Source organism: Crocuta crocuta, unplaced genomic scaffold, assembly GCF_008692635.1.
Source record: "Crocuta crocuta isolate KB4526 unplaced genomic scaffold, BGI_CrCroc_1.0 scaffold271, whole genome shotgun sequence".
NCBI classification, from domain to species: Eukaryota; Metazoa; Chordata; class Mammalia; order Carnivora; family Hyaenidae; genus Crocuta; species Crocuta crocuta.
Genome location: NW_027527824.1, coordinates 5550155 through 5565371, shown reverse-complemented (window position 1 = coordinate 5565371; position 15217 = coordinate 5550155). Strand labels below are relative to the sequence as shown.

The 15217-nt window shown below is 44.7% G+C and overlaps 1 protein-coding gene across 1 annotated transcript in view; it reads right to left on the bottom strand.

Moving 5' to 3' along the window:
• Positions 1 to 693: 693 nt before the first annotated feature.
• The window catches only part of MPZL3 (myelin protein zero like 3), a 25092-nt gene continuing 10568 nt past the window's right edge, over positions 694 to 15217 (bottom strand). The window contains exons 2-6 of the mRNA XM_077777337.1: positions 14724 to 14881; positions 10563 to 10773; positions 8568 to 8733; positions 6972 to 7035; positions 694 to 3526 (exon numbers count right to left, since the gene is read on the bottom strand). Of these exons, the coding sequence (XP_077633463.1) occupies positions 3500 to 3526; positions 6972 to 7035; positions 8568 to 8733; positions 10563 to 10773; positions 14724 to 14881 (626 nt within the window). The 3' untranslated portion in view covers positions 694 to 3499. The remainder of the gene's footprint in view (positions 3527 to 6971; positions 7036 to 8567; positions 8734 to 10562; positions 10774 to 14723; positions 14882 to 15217) is intronic.

The following is a 15217-nucleotide window of genomic DNA, read 5'->3' as shown; positions in this document are numbered from 1 at the left end:
AAATAAATAAATGTTTAAAAAATTAAAAAAAAATAAGTTGCCACTTCAAAATAAATGTCCTCAGTTGTACACACCTTCAACCTTGCTTGGGTTGGCTTGACCTGCCTACACATGGCTATCGTGTTTTTTAGAACTTGTCCCATATCATGTAAAAGGTTGTTGAATACTTGCTCCTCTCAAGGACTGTGCTACATGGTTCTATTTTTATTTTTATTTTTTTACTGTTAAGAGAGAGAGAGAGACCGAGTGTGAGTGGGGGTGGGGCAGAGAGAGGAGACACAGAATCTGAAGCAGGTTCCAGGCTCTGAGCTGTCAGCACAGAGCCCGACGCAGGGCTCGAACCCACAAACCAGAAGATCATGACCTGAGCCGAAGTCAGACTCTTAACCAACTGAGCGGCACCCAGGCCCCTCCCTATGCCACCTGATTCTTGAGAAACAGCCAGTACTGGTAAGCCAGCGACTTACACAAACACTCCCGCCTATCTCAAACCACCGATAGTTTAACAATCGGCTTGCAAAATTCCCAAGAACGTAACAATCGGCGCTTGCTGGCTGCAGCCCACCCCCGAACCCGTGCAGGCTCCTGCAGGGCTAACGCTTAGAGACGAATGGTTCCTTCATGCTGAAAACCACAGCCTCCTCCCGTTTCACATGCCAGCTCTCATTGCATATGTGGGCACACACCAAAAAGTAGCCAGAAAGTGCAAAGCAGTTTAATTAACCGTGATGTGGTAAAGGTATCAAGAGTTACAACATCTGTGCACATGGCCCAATAGTGCACACCCTCCTGCAGAAGAACAGACAACAACAAAACAAACAAACAACATCAACAAATCGCTGTGAAAAGCATCGGTTACGGTCCAGCAGTCCAACACGGGAGTCAAACGCATGGCGCTGCCTCTTCTGGCAGCAAAGTTTCCAGCTGTGCGATTAAATGACAGTCTTGGTCCGCTCTCTACGGGTCTTCCACGGCTCCCTTTTGGAACCGTAACTGAGTGACGCAGCAGAACATTCAGATTGAGGGTTTGGCCTCCACAATTTTTTCTGGAACAGGGACGCGCGGCATTCCCTCTCGAAGCACCCGCGCCCAGTCTGGGAGTCGCAGGGACCTAGTACGTCCCCCCGGAAGCCTGGGGCCACAGGCCGCGTGGGAAACACAAAGCATTTCAGAAATTCACATTCAGTAATTGAGGGCTCAAGGCACAGAATTTGCAAGGTAGCGTAGCCATGAGTAAAGCCTTCAGCAGCCAAAGAAGAAATTCTGAAAGGCGTTTATCCCTTCTGAAGCTTTCGGAATTAAATTCCCTTTCTAGACAAGGCTGGTCTTCATGGGGTGTGCTGGGCATACAAAGCAGCGAAAAGAAAGTGAGAGGGAGACTAGCACCTTAGAAATATTAAAAGAGTAAGTTTTAAAAACCAAAAAAGTTATCTTCCCTCCATCTTTAAAAAAAAAATAATAAGACACTGCTTTTTGCTCCTTTTGGGGAAAAAAAAAAGCTGTAACCCAGACCTCAATATAAGAGATAAAGACTGGAGCCTTATGACTGATGCGTCCATAAACCCACAGAGCAGACTAAATCCTCAGCCTGTTCAGTCACTTAAAAAGAAAGGGACTTGTTCAAATCATGATCGAGGCTACAAAACAACGTGACCAAGGAGTCACACAGCACCATTTACCTAAAGCAACAAACATACTACAAACTGGATTAATCCTCATAACATGCCTGCATGGAAATTACAAGAAACCCCAGACAAAACCGGTTCCTCAATTCATGAAATGTGGTTTTAACTGGGTTCCTGTCACATCATCTCTTTCTCAAAGAAATGAGGACTCACAAAAAGTCTACCCCACAAGTAGGTCTCTATCTTCAAATCTCCTAGAACCCAAATTATTTACCCTTTTTGCTCACATGTTTTCCACTCTCTGCTTGTGGTGTCAGACTGTCTCTCACCAAGCTGGCCCCAGACAGCCATATACTTGACAAATAGCCCAAGACTCTGAGGCTTAACCACTGGAAATAAACAGTCAATGTGTCTTTGCCTCTTCCACTTCCTTACGCGACCAGAGGTAAATCGCAATATCTATTAATGAGCCAGACTCTCTTATGTATGGGCTAGATTAACAAAAGAAGCCAGGCCAAACCTATATCGTAGTTCTTCAAGTCTTTACTGATTACTTCCAGAACTAATAACCCCAAATTTTAAGCATAAATCTTGGCAAAGTGATTTTTTGTGTGTAACACATGTGGCGTATTATGCTATAACATGGAAACCTCCCTAGCCACCTCGTGAAGAAACATGGGGGGAAGATAAACAAAGATGGGAGGAGGGGATAATTCTTGTCTCTCATAATTGAGAAGATCTATCGCTCTTTTACAGAGGACTACACTGTCAATCCTTCTAGACATGTCATACATATTTCTTAATAGCTTCTAGAAAATCCCATGTAAGTTAAAATTTGAAATCGGTCCTGTAGGAAAACAGAGGAAGCTGATGTAAGGTATTGAGAGATTAGAAATGAGAAGTATAGATTACGTACCACCTCACTTCCTTATGTTATGTACCACCTCACTTCCTTATGTCAAATCTGATGCAAAAAACAGTTTGCAAGTACCTTGGCTCACTCACATTTGGCGTATTTTAGAACTCAAAGAAGTTCTGAAGAATAACACAGGTGAAGAGATGACTTCTGATAAACATAAGCCTTGTTAAAGTAAATCTGACATTTGAACTCTGGAGTGGAATTTGTTATAAAAAGATTATTTCCTTGCAAATAACTGATAAACTATTCTATACATTCCCCACAAAAAAACCTTTCAAAACATAAAAGAAAGGGATCCTTCCTTAATTGTTCCTTCCCTTAATTGTACACTGATGATACTTTAATACTTTAAAAACCCGTCAAAGCAAACCATGGGTTCCAGGCCTTACCAACTCTATGGAAATTAGAGTTCCAAGTCACCCAAACACAATCGATAACATCATTAAACCAATGAGTATACGCTGTATGCTGATCCGCGGCTGAAAACAGTCACGGAGAAAATGCAAAGAATACTTATCCCAAACAAACATTTTGTCTGGTAGGACATCTGGACGTTACAAGCTCCATTTCATTTTCTAAAAATATTTTGGCCTCAGCCATGTGGCCCACATTTAGGATTTTCCCTCAAATAACTGGAAGGAAGCATGTAACATGTTCAAGAGCAAAGGCAAAACAGAAAGTTTTTTTCTATTCAGGAAGAGGATTCCTTCATTCAATTAGAGCATACGTTATTAAAAGGGGTAGTTAGGAGTTTCTTCTGAGAGTTCTCGGACAGTTCATAAATATAAAAAGAACAGTTCTTCAATAAATAAATGGGTCCTAACGTCTATACGGATGGCTTCCAGAATCTTCCAGCACAGCAACCCAAGCCAGCTTTGTTTCTGAGAGGCTTTAGCTGCCAATGGAATGGGATATTTTCCATTAGGTGACTCTTCTTATATCGTGAAGCCTTTCATCAATATGTCTCTTCATAGTCTGAATCCTGAAGAGAAAGAAAAGCAGTGGTTGTGTTTATATGAAGCATAGTGCCACTAACATCATACCAGGTATAGTAGTACAGAGTTTAGACGAAGACCACATTCAAGGACCCCTCAGATGCAAGTCAGCGTGGGGCGACATTAACGGGGAAATGGCTTGGACTCAACACACCTACATTCCAATGAAGCATCAGAGGACTTCAATATATTTGGTGTCTTTTGGGCTAATTTCCATTTTGAAACCCTAATGATTCCCTTTTCCATGGTGGATATTCGTTAAAAACCTCAATGCACATGAAAAGGCGTCTGTCGGCACCAGAACATGCCGGGCTATAGTTAGGAGTTTCGGCTTCACAGTTTCTCTGAGCTCCAATACCAGCTCTGCCCCTTGCTGGCTGTGTGAACTTGAGTGAAGTTATTGAACATCCCTAAGCCTCAGTTTCCTTATTTGCAAAGTGGGGGTAATAAAAATACTGACAACTCAAAGAAAGGCTTTGAGAACTGAATGAGACAATGTATGGAAATCACTTAGCGCTGAGCCTAACAGTTTGTGAGTGCTCATTCAAGATTAGCTACTGGTACCATTGTTCTTATTCTTACTCTTATTATTTATTTTTTTTAAATATATGGGTTTTTTTAATGTTTATTTATTTATGAGAGAGAGAGAGAGAGAGAGAGAGTGTGTGTGTGTGTGTGTGTGAACAGGGAAGGGGCAGAGAGAGGGAGACACAGAATCCGAAGCAAGCTCCAGGCTCTGAGCCATCAGCACAGAGCTCAAAGCAGGGCTGAAACTCACTGACCATGAGATCATGACCTGAGCCTAAGTCATATGCTTAGCCGCTTAGACAACTAACTCACCCAGGTGCCCCTCACTCTTATTATTTAAATTAGTATTCATGGGGCACCTGGATGGCTCAGTCGGTTAAGCGTCCATCTGTGGGTTCGAGCCCCGCATCGGGCTCTGTGCTGACAGCTCAGAGCCTGGAGCCTGTTTCAGAGTCTGTGTCTCCCTCTCTCTCTGCCCCTCCCCTGCTCATGCTGTCTCTTTCTCTCTCACAGAAATAAAACATTAAAAAGTTTTTATAAATAAATTAGCATTGGTCACCTCTAACCTCAAGCGGCCCATTGGAACTACGTGGCAGAGCACACTTCTCCAGGGTATTCATTCTCCTCTTCTCCGGGATTACTGTTGCACACCTTTCCCTCTTTCTCCAAACCCCCAGCACCTCCTCCTCACTTGGTTCTCAGCTGACGACCTTGCTTTCTCCCCACACTGGGAATAGAGTCGTCAGCAGGGAAGCTTTGCAAGCCCATCCGGGTGGTCTTCCTTACTATTCTTATGGGTCCGCTCTCCCTGCCTTTATTGAAGGCCAACGTCCCCAGCTTGTACACTACATCCTGGAGCTACCCCAGCAAAACGTTCTCTCTTTCTCCGGCAGTGTCAGTCCTTCTTTTCCACTGAACCGTTCCCATCAGCATACAAATGTGCTGCAACTTCTCATCTTAAACAGAGCAGTAACTCTTGACGCACATGTTCCTCCCACCTATTGCCCTAGTTCTCTGCATCTCGTCACAGCTAAACTCCTCGCAAGAGCTGTTTACACCCACTGTCGCCAATGTCTCTCGTCATGTTCTTTCTTGACCTTAGCCCCGTCGGGCTTTCTTCCCCACTAACCCCACGGAAGCTGCTTTTGCCCAGGTCGCGATGACCTCCGTACCACCAGATCAGCCAGTAATCAATCCTCAGCTCTCATTGCACTTGACCTGACTCAACAGCAACTGACACAGCTAATCGCTTTCTTTTCCTTGAAACACAATCTTCACTTGGCTCCCAGGACAGCAAACCCCCCTGGTTCTCTCCTAGCTCACTGGACATTCCTTCTCAGCCTCCTTTACCGATTCTTCTTCCTTTCCCCAGTCTATCAACCTTGGAGGGATCCAGGGCTCTAGTCTACATCTAACTTCCTTTTCTATCTACTCCACCAACTGCTAAAGTCAAAAACCATGGAATTTCCCTGACTCTTCGTTCTTTCACATACACATGAAACCCATCCGTAAATCCTTCTGGCTTCACCTTCAAACTATAATCAGAATACAACCACTTCTTACCACCCTGGTTCAAACCGGTACTATGTTCTCTCGCCTGCGTTATTGCTAAGGTGTCTTAATTGGGCTCTCGGACTGTCAGGTCCCCTGACTACGGTACTACCTCTTCTCGATACGGAAGCCAGGAGTAAACAGACATCAGTTCTCAGTATTTCCCTTCTTAAAACGCTCCAGCGCATTCCATTTCATTAAGAATAAATGCCCAGATCATTCCAATCACCTACAATGCTCTATAAGATTTAGCATCATCTCTCTGTATCAGTAAATGTGATCTGAGGGCAGAGATTTTTGTCAGTGGTGTTCACTCGTGTTTCCTAGGTACCCAGAATCATATCTGGCACATATCAGATGCTCAGTAAATAACCGCTGAATGAATTAATATCTCAAAGGTGGATATTTTGTGTTTCTGAAGTACTCAAATCCCAAAGGGTTATTATTAGATTCTCTTCACCAGCATTATCAACCTTCCCCTCATCTTACCTATTGCACTCAAGTTTGAGAACGAGAGAACAAAAGAAAAATTGGGCTGCGGTCATCTGGCCAAGTGCTGAGCCTGGCGACGAGTACAAAGAGAACTCAAGTTTAAAGTCGGCAATGACAGGTATGTTTCATATTAGATCATAGGTTGCTTTTGACCTGTTTCCAATTGCACCACATCAGAGTCTTTCCTCCTAGGTCCCTGCGACAGCCACACGAGCCCACCAATCACAGCAAGAGCTTCAAAGGGGAGAGATGACGGCCTTTTGAAATTTAAATCAAAACTCGGGCCCTCCAACATGAGTATATCTTATTGATGAAGCCATAAGTCACCCAAAAGGTTAGATCGTGCTGATTCCCTGGGGAAAAACTGATGCACAGCATTAAAGTTCATTTCAGGACTCTGAGTCCGGCCGGCCAAAATCTGCTAGTATGACCTTGGTGGCTTAGGGCACACCTCTTTCAGGGTGTTCGCTGTCAGTGGGCAGATACTGTTCTACAAGGTCCCTTACCTGACCTAAGGACACCACTCTGTGCCCATGATACAGAAAACAAAATAATGGTTAGAATCGGTAGGGGTGGGGGTGCCTAGGTGGCTTAGTAGGTTAAGTGTCCAACTCTTGATCTCAGTTCAGGTATTGATCTCAGGGTAGTGAGTTTATGCCCCATGTTGGACTCTGCACTGGGCATGGAGCCTACTTAAGAAAAAAAAAAAAGAATCAGTAGGGGTCCCCTGAGACCAAAATGCTTTGGGGGAAGACCTTGCTTTGGATCTACCTGAATATCCTCTGCTGCCTCTGGGGACAAGGAATCCCCCAGTAGGAAAGCAGAGCGTGAACAGCAAACACAGAAATGGCATGGGCTTACCAGGCACTCCGCACAACGAACACAAAGTCTTGCCATGCAGTCATCTGCTTCCTCTTGGTCAGTGCTGGAGAAAAAGGACAAACCAAATCTGAACAATGACTGTCCCCGACACAGTAGAGCAGTGAAGCGTGCAGCTGTTGAAGCTAGACAGGTCTCGTTTTAAATTCCAGTTCTGCCACTCACTAGCAGGGTGACTGGGCAGGTTACTTAAGCTCGGGGATAAAAAATAACCACACGGAAAACACCTACCACAGTGCCTGACACACAGGAAGTGCCCTGTAAATAGGAGGTGGTCCTGATCATTCATTTAGAAACGTCCTGAGCACCCACCATGTCTGAGCCATTGGGCTGAGCTGAGGACGCAGACATAAATAAAACACTGCCCCTTGAATTGCTCACAAGCTCATGGGTGTGAGAAACCTGTTGAAACTTAATAAGTCCTTTATGACACAATGAAATAAAATGTTTTAATAACCTTAAGGTCAAACTACTGTGGCAGAAAAGTGGAGGGAGTGCCCTGTTGTCCGGGGAGGACTGGGGGAGACTCAGAGAAGGAGACACTTCACCTGGGTCTTGGAGGACAAGGAAAGGTTATCCGGGCCGACAAGGGAGGGAAGGAGAGGATTCCAAGGGAGAGAAGCGCATGTGGGGGAGAAAAAGACTTGAGGGTACACAGCGTTATTTAGAGAAGAAAATCAGCTCCATGCAGCGTGAAGTGAAGGAGAAGAAATGTCAGGAAACAAGATGACTTAAGGGGCAGTCTTGGTACATTGTGCTTTGAAATAGACATTTTAGTATTTCTACCAAGAGCTCATCACCTCTCCAGGGGAGGGGGGGGGGCACCGATTCCTTGGAAAGACCACTCTCTCTCCCGTGAAATAAATGCACACACACGAACATGCCCGCACGCACACTGAAACGGAGAGAGAACATTTTAGACCCTGCCCAGGGAAGCCTTCCCCTCCCAAGGTGAGGAACCCCTGATATAGACAATGGAGAATCAACAGGGTTTTTATGCAGACTTTGTCACCTTTGTTTCGGTGAGATGTGGTCTTAGCAAAAATAGTGAATCAGGCCTGCTCACTGCCAACACAGTGTTTCATAAATGTGATTGGATAATCACTATCCAATCAGCCCCCCAGAGCATCTGCTGACCAGGAATAGATCTTGCTTATTTAAATTGGGTTTTGCCGTCGAAGGCTATTCTTAAGGCTTTCCTGATTGCCTCGGCATGTTCTGTCAGGAGACATCAGCTTGGTGCCAAATCAAGAAGGGGAAAAGAACTGACTTGGAATTTCCTGTTAACTTTGAAGGAATGTGATCGCCTTCAGAATTTATGTGCAGAACCATAGCACAGTATAATCTGATTTCCAAAGCAGAAAGGAGGGCCCTGCTGTTCACCCCTCCACCTCTCTCTCCAAATTAATATCTACTTGTTTCGCTTCCAACCTTCCCTCTAGTAAGTACTTCTAGGCAGAACTGAATGTGGCCTATTGGGAAAAGGAAAGGCATGGGCTCAGAGCTCTGGGGAGTACCCACAAAGCGAGGCTCCGAAGAAGAAAGGGGCTGACCGCTCAGGGATCCAGCTGGACTTACTCATCTGAAACTTCAATAGATGACTTCTTGTAGCCAGACTTGTTCCTCTTCTTCAGCCCAGCTGACTTCCTCCCCATCCTCACCAGCAACAGAACAACCACCACAGCTGAGGGGATGAAGACAAGGATGGAGAGGAGGGCCACAGAGGAGAGCATGGTGCCGAATCCTAGAGAGGGGGAAAGGGAAAGGGAGAGGGTGGGATGTGCAAAGGGCCTCCTTTGACATGAGAAAATTTTTACTTTTGCTCTCGTGTTTCTTTTTTTTAACGTTTACTTATTTTTGAGAGAGAGAGACAGACAAAGTGTGAGCAGGGGAGGGGCAGAGAGGGAGACACAGAATCCAAAGCAGACTTTAGGCTCTAAGTTGTCAGCACAGAGCCCAGCGCGGGGCGCAAACCCCGCATGATCAAGTCAAGATCATGACTTGAGCTGAAGTTGGGCACTTAATCAACTGAACCACCCAGGTGTTCCTGTTCTTGTATTTCTTCTGATTACAACAGGAATAAATTCATGGTAGAAGGGGTAGAAAGTACTCAGAGGTACAAAAAGAGCAAAACCGTATCCAAATTCCACTCCCTAGGATTAACACATTGGTATCTACCCGTTCAGTGTTCTTTCTTGTAGTATGTAGGTGTGGGTCTACAGATAGGGAGAATGGTACATATTTTTAGAAGTGTGGATCATATTTTACAGACTTTCTAGTCCCCTCTTTTATGTAATATATAATAAATATTTCTCATGTCATTAAAAATTGCATCCAGGTATTATTTTTTTAAGGGCTGCACAGTATTCCAGCACACTGAGTGATCTGTTGAACCAGTATTGTGATGGTAGACATTCAAATTGTTTCCAACTCCTTGAATCTACAAATTACTTTATGATGATCGTCTTTGTGCATAAATCTTCATATTTACCTCTATTTCTTTAAGATAAAATTGTAAATGGCATTACTGGATCAAGGGGCACACAGACTCATACTACCAAACTGTCTTACAAAAACACTATACACTACTTTCTACTCCAGCCAGCAGCATGAGCGTGCCCGGATCTTTGAAACCTTGAGTTACCATCTTTAAAAAAAGGAAGAAGAGGTGCACCTGGGTGGCTCAGTCCCTCAGCCAGACTTTGGCTCAGGGCATGATCTCACAGTTCGTGGGTTTGATTCCCATGCAAGGTTCTGTGCTGACAGCTCAGAGCCTGGAGCCTGCTTCGGATTCTGTCTCCCTCTCTCTCTCTCTGCCCATTCCCAGCTCATGCTCTGTCTCTCTCTGACTCTCAAAAAATAAATGTTAAAAAAAAAATTTTAAAGAAAGAGAGGGAGACGGGAAAGGAAGGGAGAAAGAAAGGAGGAGGAAAAGACAGACAGACTTGAGAAAGACCTATGAAATGATAGGCCATCTATAACGAACAAAATGCAGTTCCATATCTCTAGATCTTTGGTTCCAATCCAACTGAGGATTAGAATGACCACTCAGGAGTCACCAGGGAGTAATGTCAAAAAAAAAAAAAAAAAAGGTCAGTCCTTAACCTACTTTCCTTGGCTTTCATGCTAAAAGGAAACTGCTGCCCTTTGCAACATAAAAGAATTGTGGCTGCCCCCACCATTAAAAGGGGCACCCTTTCAAGACACGGGCAAGAACACAGCCTCACAGCTGAGGATATCAACAGGCTAAGGAAATTCAAATGGCTTCTCTCTCACGCAGGTAACAAGACTCCCTTTACGGAGGGGTTTGCTGTGCATTCCACACAACCTCTGGTCTCCTGAAGTTAAAATAAAATAAGAGATTCTCGGGGAAACTAGAACACCATTTGAATGACAACTTGAGTTTGCAAAGTAAAGATTAAGAAATTCGTCCTAATAGGCAATTCAAGATGGCAGAATGTCCCACTGACCGACTGGCTCACAAAGACAGGTAGCCTTGCTTGTCCCTGACCATCCCTACAGGTGCCACAGGAGGCACAGAGCCCCGCAGGAGGTCGGTGGCAGTTAGCTTACCCCTCTCTGTGACCGTTAGCTCTGTCACAGGAATGTTATGGTGCACATCTGGGGGATTCTTCACAGCACAGCTGAATGTCCCATTGTCTTTGAGGGTAGGGTTGCTGATGCTTATAGAGGCATCCCCTCTGTACACATCTCCAACCCAGGAAATTCGATCCCGAAATGTGCCTGCTGTCGTTGGGTACTGGAAGGACTGGTAATGAAAAATCTAGGAAAGCAAACACCATAAGGAAAGAAAGTTAATTTGCAAAATACAGTGAAAATGTAAAGCTGAGTAGATCCAAAATAAAATACAAATGCATAATGGGCTTTCTAGGCTGGACTTTTTTTTTAATGTTTTGTCCACCTCCATCCTATCAGCTAAAGACAAGTTAATATAACTTATCAGGAAAAGGCCCGACCAAAGAGTCCTAGAATGCTAACTCTTGAAGCCCTTCCAGATTCTCCCTGAAGTCCTAAGGCAGTAGTTCGCAGCTGAGGGGGCAATTTAGGCCTCCAGGAGGCAGCTGGCAATATCTGGAGACAGTTTTGGTTGTCACAGGTGGGGAGACTGCCGCTGGCATCTAGTGACTAGAGGTCAGGGATACTGATAAAAACCCTAAAGTACACCGGGTAGGCCCCCAAACCAAAGAATTATCCAGCTCAAAAGGTCAGTAGTGCCAAAGCTGAGAAACCCTATTCTAAAGTTGCATCTAATTATTTGTATTGTACCTTATGGTTTGCAAATGATTCCCACAGATTTACCCACTTGAGTGTCATAGCAACAGTGAAATATACACGGGGCAGGTATAATGATTCCAAATTTATAGAAAGGGAAACAAGGCCAAAAACTAAGTGAGTTACTCAAAGGCACACTGCTAGTAAGTGGGCAAGGGAAGATTTTTTTTATTCGCAAATATTCTCTTGTAACACAGACAAGCCACTCTCGAGCCATCTTGGCAATTAATACAAACCAACCCCAAGTCATATACATGATCAGTACTCAATGAATGTATATTGAATCAAAACGATGCTGCTTCAGATCAATGATCAGACCCTTGGTCACCAAAAGAGCCTCATTATATGCAGGCAGGTACTACAACAATGTGATCTTTCTCTCTGATGCAAGGTTCAAGGCTTTCCTCTTTCTTTGTTTACTCAGCACTTTCCCATTTACAACCACTAAATTGCCCAATTTGGAAGAGCAGCTTCCCAGAGAAGATGCTGAATAACTTCTCAGTTCATTTGTTCATACGTTCATTCAACAAATATTTACGGCACACCTACTATGGGCTAAGCACTGGGTTAAGCAAAGGGATAGAGTGAGAGCCAAATAGGCATAGTCCCTGCTCTCATGAATGTTACAGTCTAATGGGAAATACAGATAGGAAGAAGTAAAAATGTGGGGGTGGGCGTTATGAGCATTAAGAGATACGAGGGAGGTAGGGAGCACCAGCCTGGCTCAGTTGGTGGATCACCAACTCTTGATCTCAAGCCCCACTTTGGGTGTAGAGTAGAGATTATTTAAAAATAAAATCTTAAGGGGCGCCTGGGTGGCTTAGTCGGTTAAGCGTCCGACTTTCGCTTAGGTCATGATCTCGCGGTTCGTGGGTTCGAGCCCCGCGTCGGGCTCTGTGCTGACTGCCAGCTCAGAGCCTGGAGCCTGTTTCAGTCTGTGACTCCCTCTCTCTCTGACCCTCCCCTGCTCATGCTGTCTCTCTCTCTCTCTCCTAGAAATAAATAAAACATAAAAAAAAATTAAAAAAATAAAATAAAATAAAATAAAATAAAATAAAATAAAATCTTAAAACCAACCAACAAACGAGGAGGGAGGTAAAGAATGCCTACCACTGACTATCAGCATCTCTGTAAAAGGGTTTGAACCTCCTGACAGAACAAAGCCTCCTGTGTATTCTTTAAGACTCACCCAACCTCTAAGTTCCAAGTTAAATTGGTAATACTCTAATCCTTGCTAACCGATTAGTCAGATAGACAGAATCCTGACTGACTTGGCCTGAACTGCGACATCAAGTAATGTGACTTTAAAAGTCCACTGATTCCAGGTTGGGGGTGGGGGGGAGGAGGGCAGGGCACCTGGGTGGCCCAGTCGGTTGAGCATCTGACTTTGGCTCATGTCATGATCTCACAGTTCATGAGTTCAAGCCCCGCATAGGGCTCTGTGCTATCAGCTCAGAGCCTGGAGCCTGCTTCACATTCTGTGTCTCCCTCTCTCTCTCTGACCCTCCCCCACTAGTACTCTGTCTCTCTCAGGTAAATAAACGTTTTAAAAAATTCTTTTTAATAAATAAATAAAGGTCCACCAATTCTGATTCAGGTGAGGTGGCTGACTTTCTAATCAGCCTCAGAGAAAACAGTACCATATTAGAGCCACTGTTTGCATTTAAGGTTTCTGACCCAGAAGAGCCCCACTGCTTGCTCTGTCCTACTTTTGGCCAAGGAGACAGAGCCAAATGAGGTCAGCTATAGTTTTCCAATGACTCAAGATAAAGTGAACTATGCCGGTCAGATGGGCTAAAATGAACAAATCAGGAGACTTTAGATGCTGGTGAGGATGTGGAGAAACGGGCACCCTCCTATACTGTTGGTGGGGATGTAAGCTGGTGCAGCCCCTCTGGAAAACAGTGTGGAGGTTCCTCAAAAAATTAACAATAGAACTCCCCTAGGACCCAGCAATAGCACTGCTAGGAATTTACCCAAGGGACACAGAAATGCTGATGCATAGGAGCACGTGTACCCCAATGTTCATAGCAGCACTCTCAACAATAGCCAAAACATGGAAAGAGCCAAGTGTCCATCAACGGACGAATGGATCAAGAAGATGTGGTTTATCTATACCATGGAATACTCCATGGCAATGAGAAACAATGAAATCTGGCCATGTGTAGCAACATGGATGGACCTCGAGGGTGTTATGCTGAGCGAAATAAGTCAGGCAGAGAAGGACAAATACCATATTTGCACATATAGGTGGACTAGGAGGAGCTTAACGGAGGACCATGCGGCAGAAGAAGGGGGAAAATAGTGGGGGAGAGGAAGAGAGGCAAACCATGAGAGACTCTTGAATGCTGAGAACAAACTGAGGGCTGATGGGTATGGGGGGAAGGGGGGTGATGGGCATGGAGGAGGGCACTTGTGGGGATGAGCACTGGGTGTTATATGGAAACCAACTTGACAATAAACTATTTAAGGAAAAAAAAAGATAAAGTGAACTATGTTAAGTATAAAGGAAGAGGGACTAAGTATACAGCCTAGCTTCCTTCACTGCCCCATTCCCCCAGCTCCGAGCTCTGTGGCACTCAATAATGGGTCCTAAAACAAAACCCAAAGCTCATATATTAAAACCAAAGAGAAAGTTTCCCAGGAAAGGAAACAGGATAAACGAACTAAGGAAACTTTCAAAAATACAGTATGACATTCGCATTCTTGATAGCATCTCTCCTGAACAGAGGATGCTGGCCCGGAAGCGTAAAGAGAAAGCGTTTTTTATAGCATTGCAATCTTCAATTAGACATCAACAATGGGGTCTGGACCATAAATATGTTTTATATGTGTGTATAAAGTATATTGCTTCCAATATTGCCAGGCCGTCTGTCACTGGCAGCATCTATTGGCAGCAGCATCTGTCATCATCGCAAGGTGCTACCATCTCCTTTGAAGGGGACTATATAAATCAATGCAGATGTTTATATGCTAGGAGATGGTGCCGAGATAAATCCACAGGGTACAGATATGCAAACAGATACACCCATTGAGACAACGTCATGCCGCAGGAAACGAGTAGCTTTACGAGAGAGGATGTCTGTGACGGGGACCTACAGAATTTTTTCTAGCCAGCGGCCTTGGAGGTAATCGTTTTAGTACTTGGAATCGAAAAAGAAGCTAGGAAAACATGCAAAAGGAAACAACAAAGGGGAAATGAAAGCAAACCACATTTCCTCTGAGGTTCTGGCAATTTCTTTTCCGTATATAGCGTATTTACAAAATTCTCCCGTAGAAGACCAAAAAGCCCTCCAGGACCACATGAGTCCACGCAGGACAGAAGCTCGTCTTTGATTCTAAGATGAGAAGGGCTGAGGTGTGCTGGGACTTGGAGTAAAAGCCTCCAGGGCTGCTGGCCACAGAGGGCTGGAAGAAGTTTCCCGAAGAGGAAACACTCACGGATTCCGTACGACTGCTGCTGGGGGGTCGGTACGTCCAGTCTATGGTGAGTTTGTCAGTGACAGATGAGGTCGACCGGAAGGTGCATTTCAACTTGATCTTCTCTCCAACATAACCCCGGACATGTGCATCCGCTTTAATCTCCAAGCTGTAAACACCTAATCAGAGCAAAGCCCACACGTGTAAAAGGTGTGCCGCCGGGCGGGGGATACAGATGTGAGTGAACAATGCAGAGACACTACCATGTTTAGGGCTCCCAGAGTATTAAGTATCTTCTCAGGCAGGCCCAAAAGGACACCGAGCAGCTATCTGCATTAATCAAGGACAGTGTTTATGTCAGTTTATAGTATTCAGTCACTGCATGAATGCTTGGGTAAAAATCTAAAACCTGATCACACCAGCGTTCTTCCAAAGACAGACTCGTGGTCAAATGAAGTACAAACAAGCGCGTCTGCCCACAGCAGCTGAAAGGTGATGCCCCCCCCCCGCCCCCA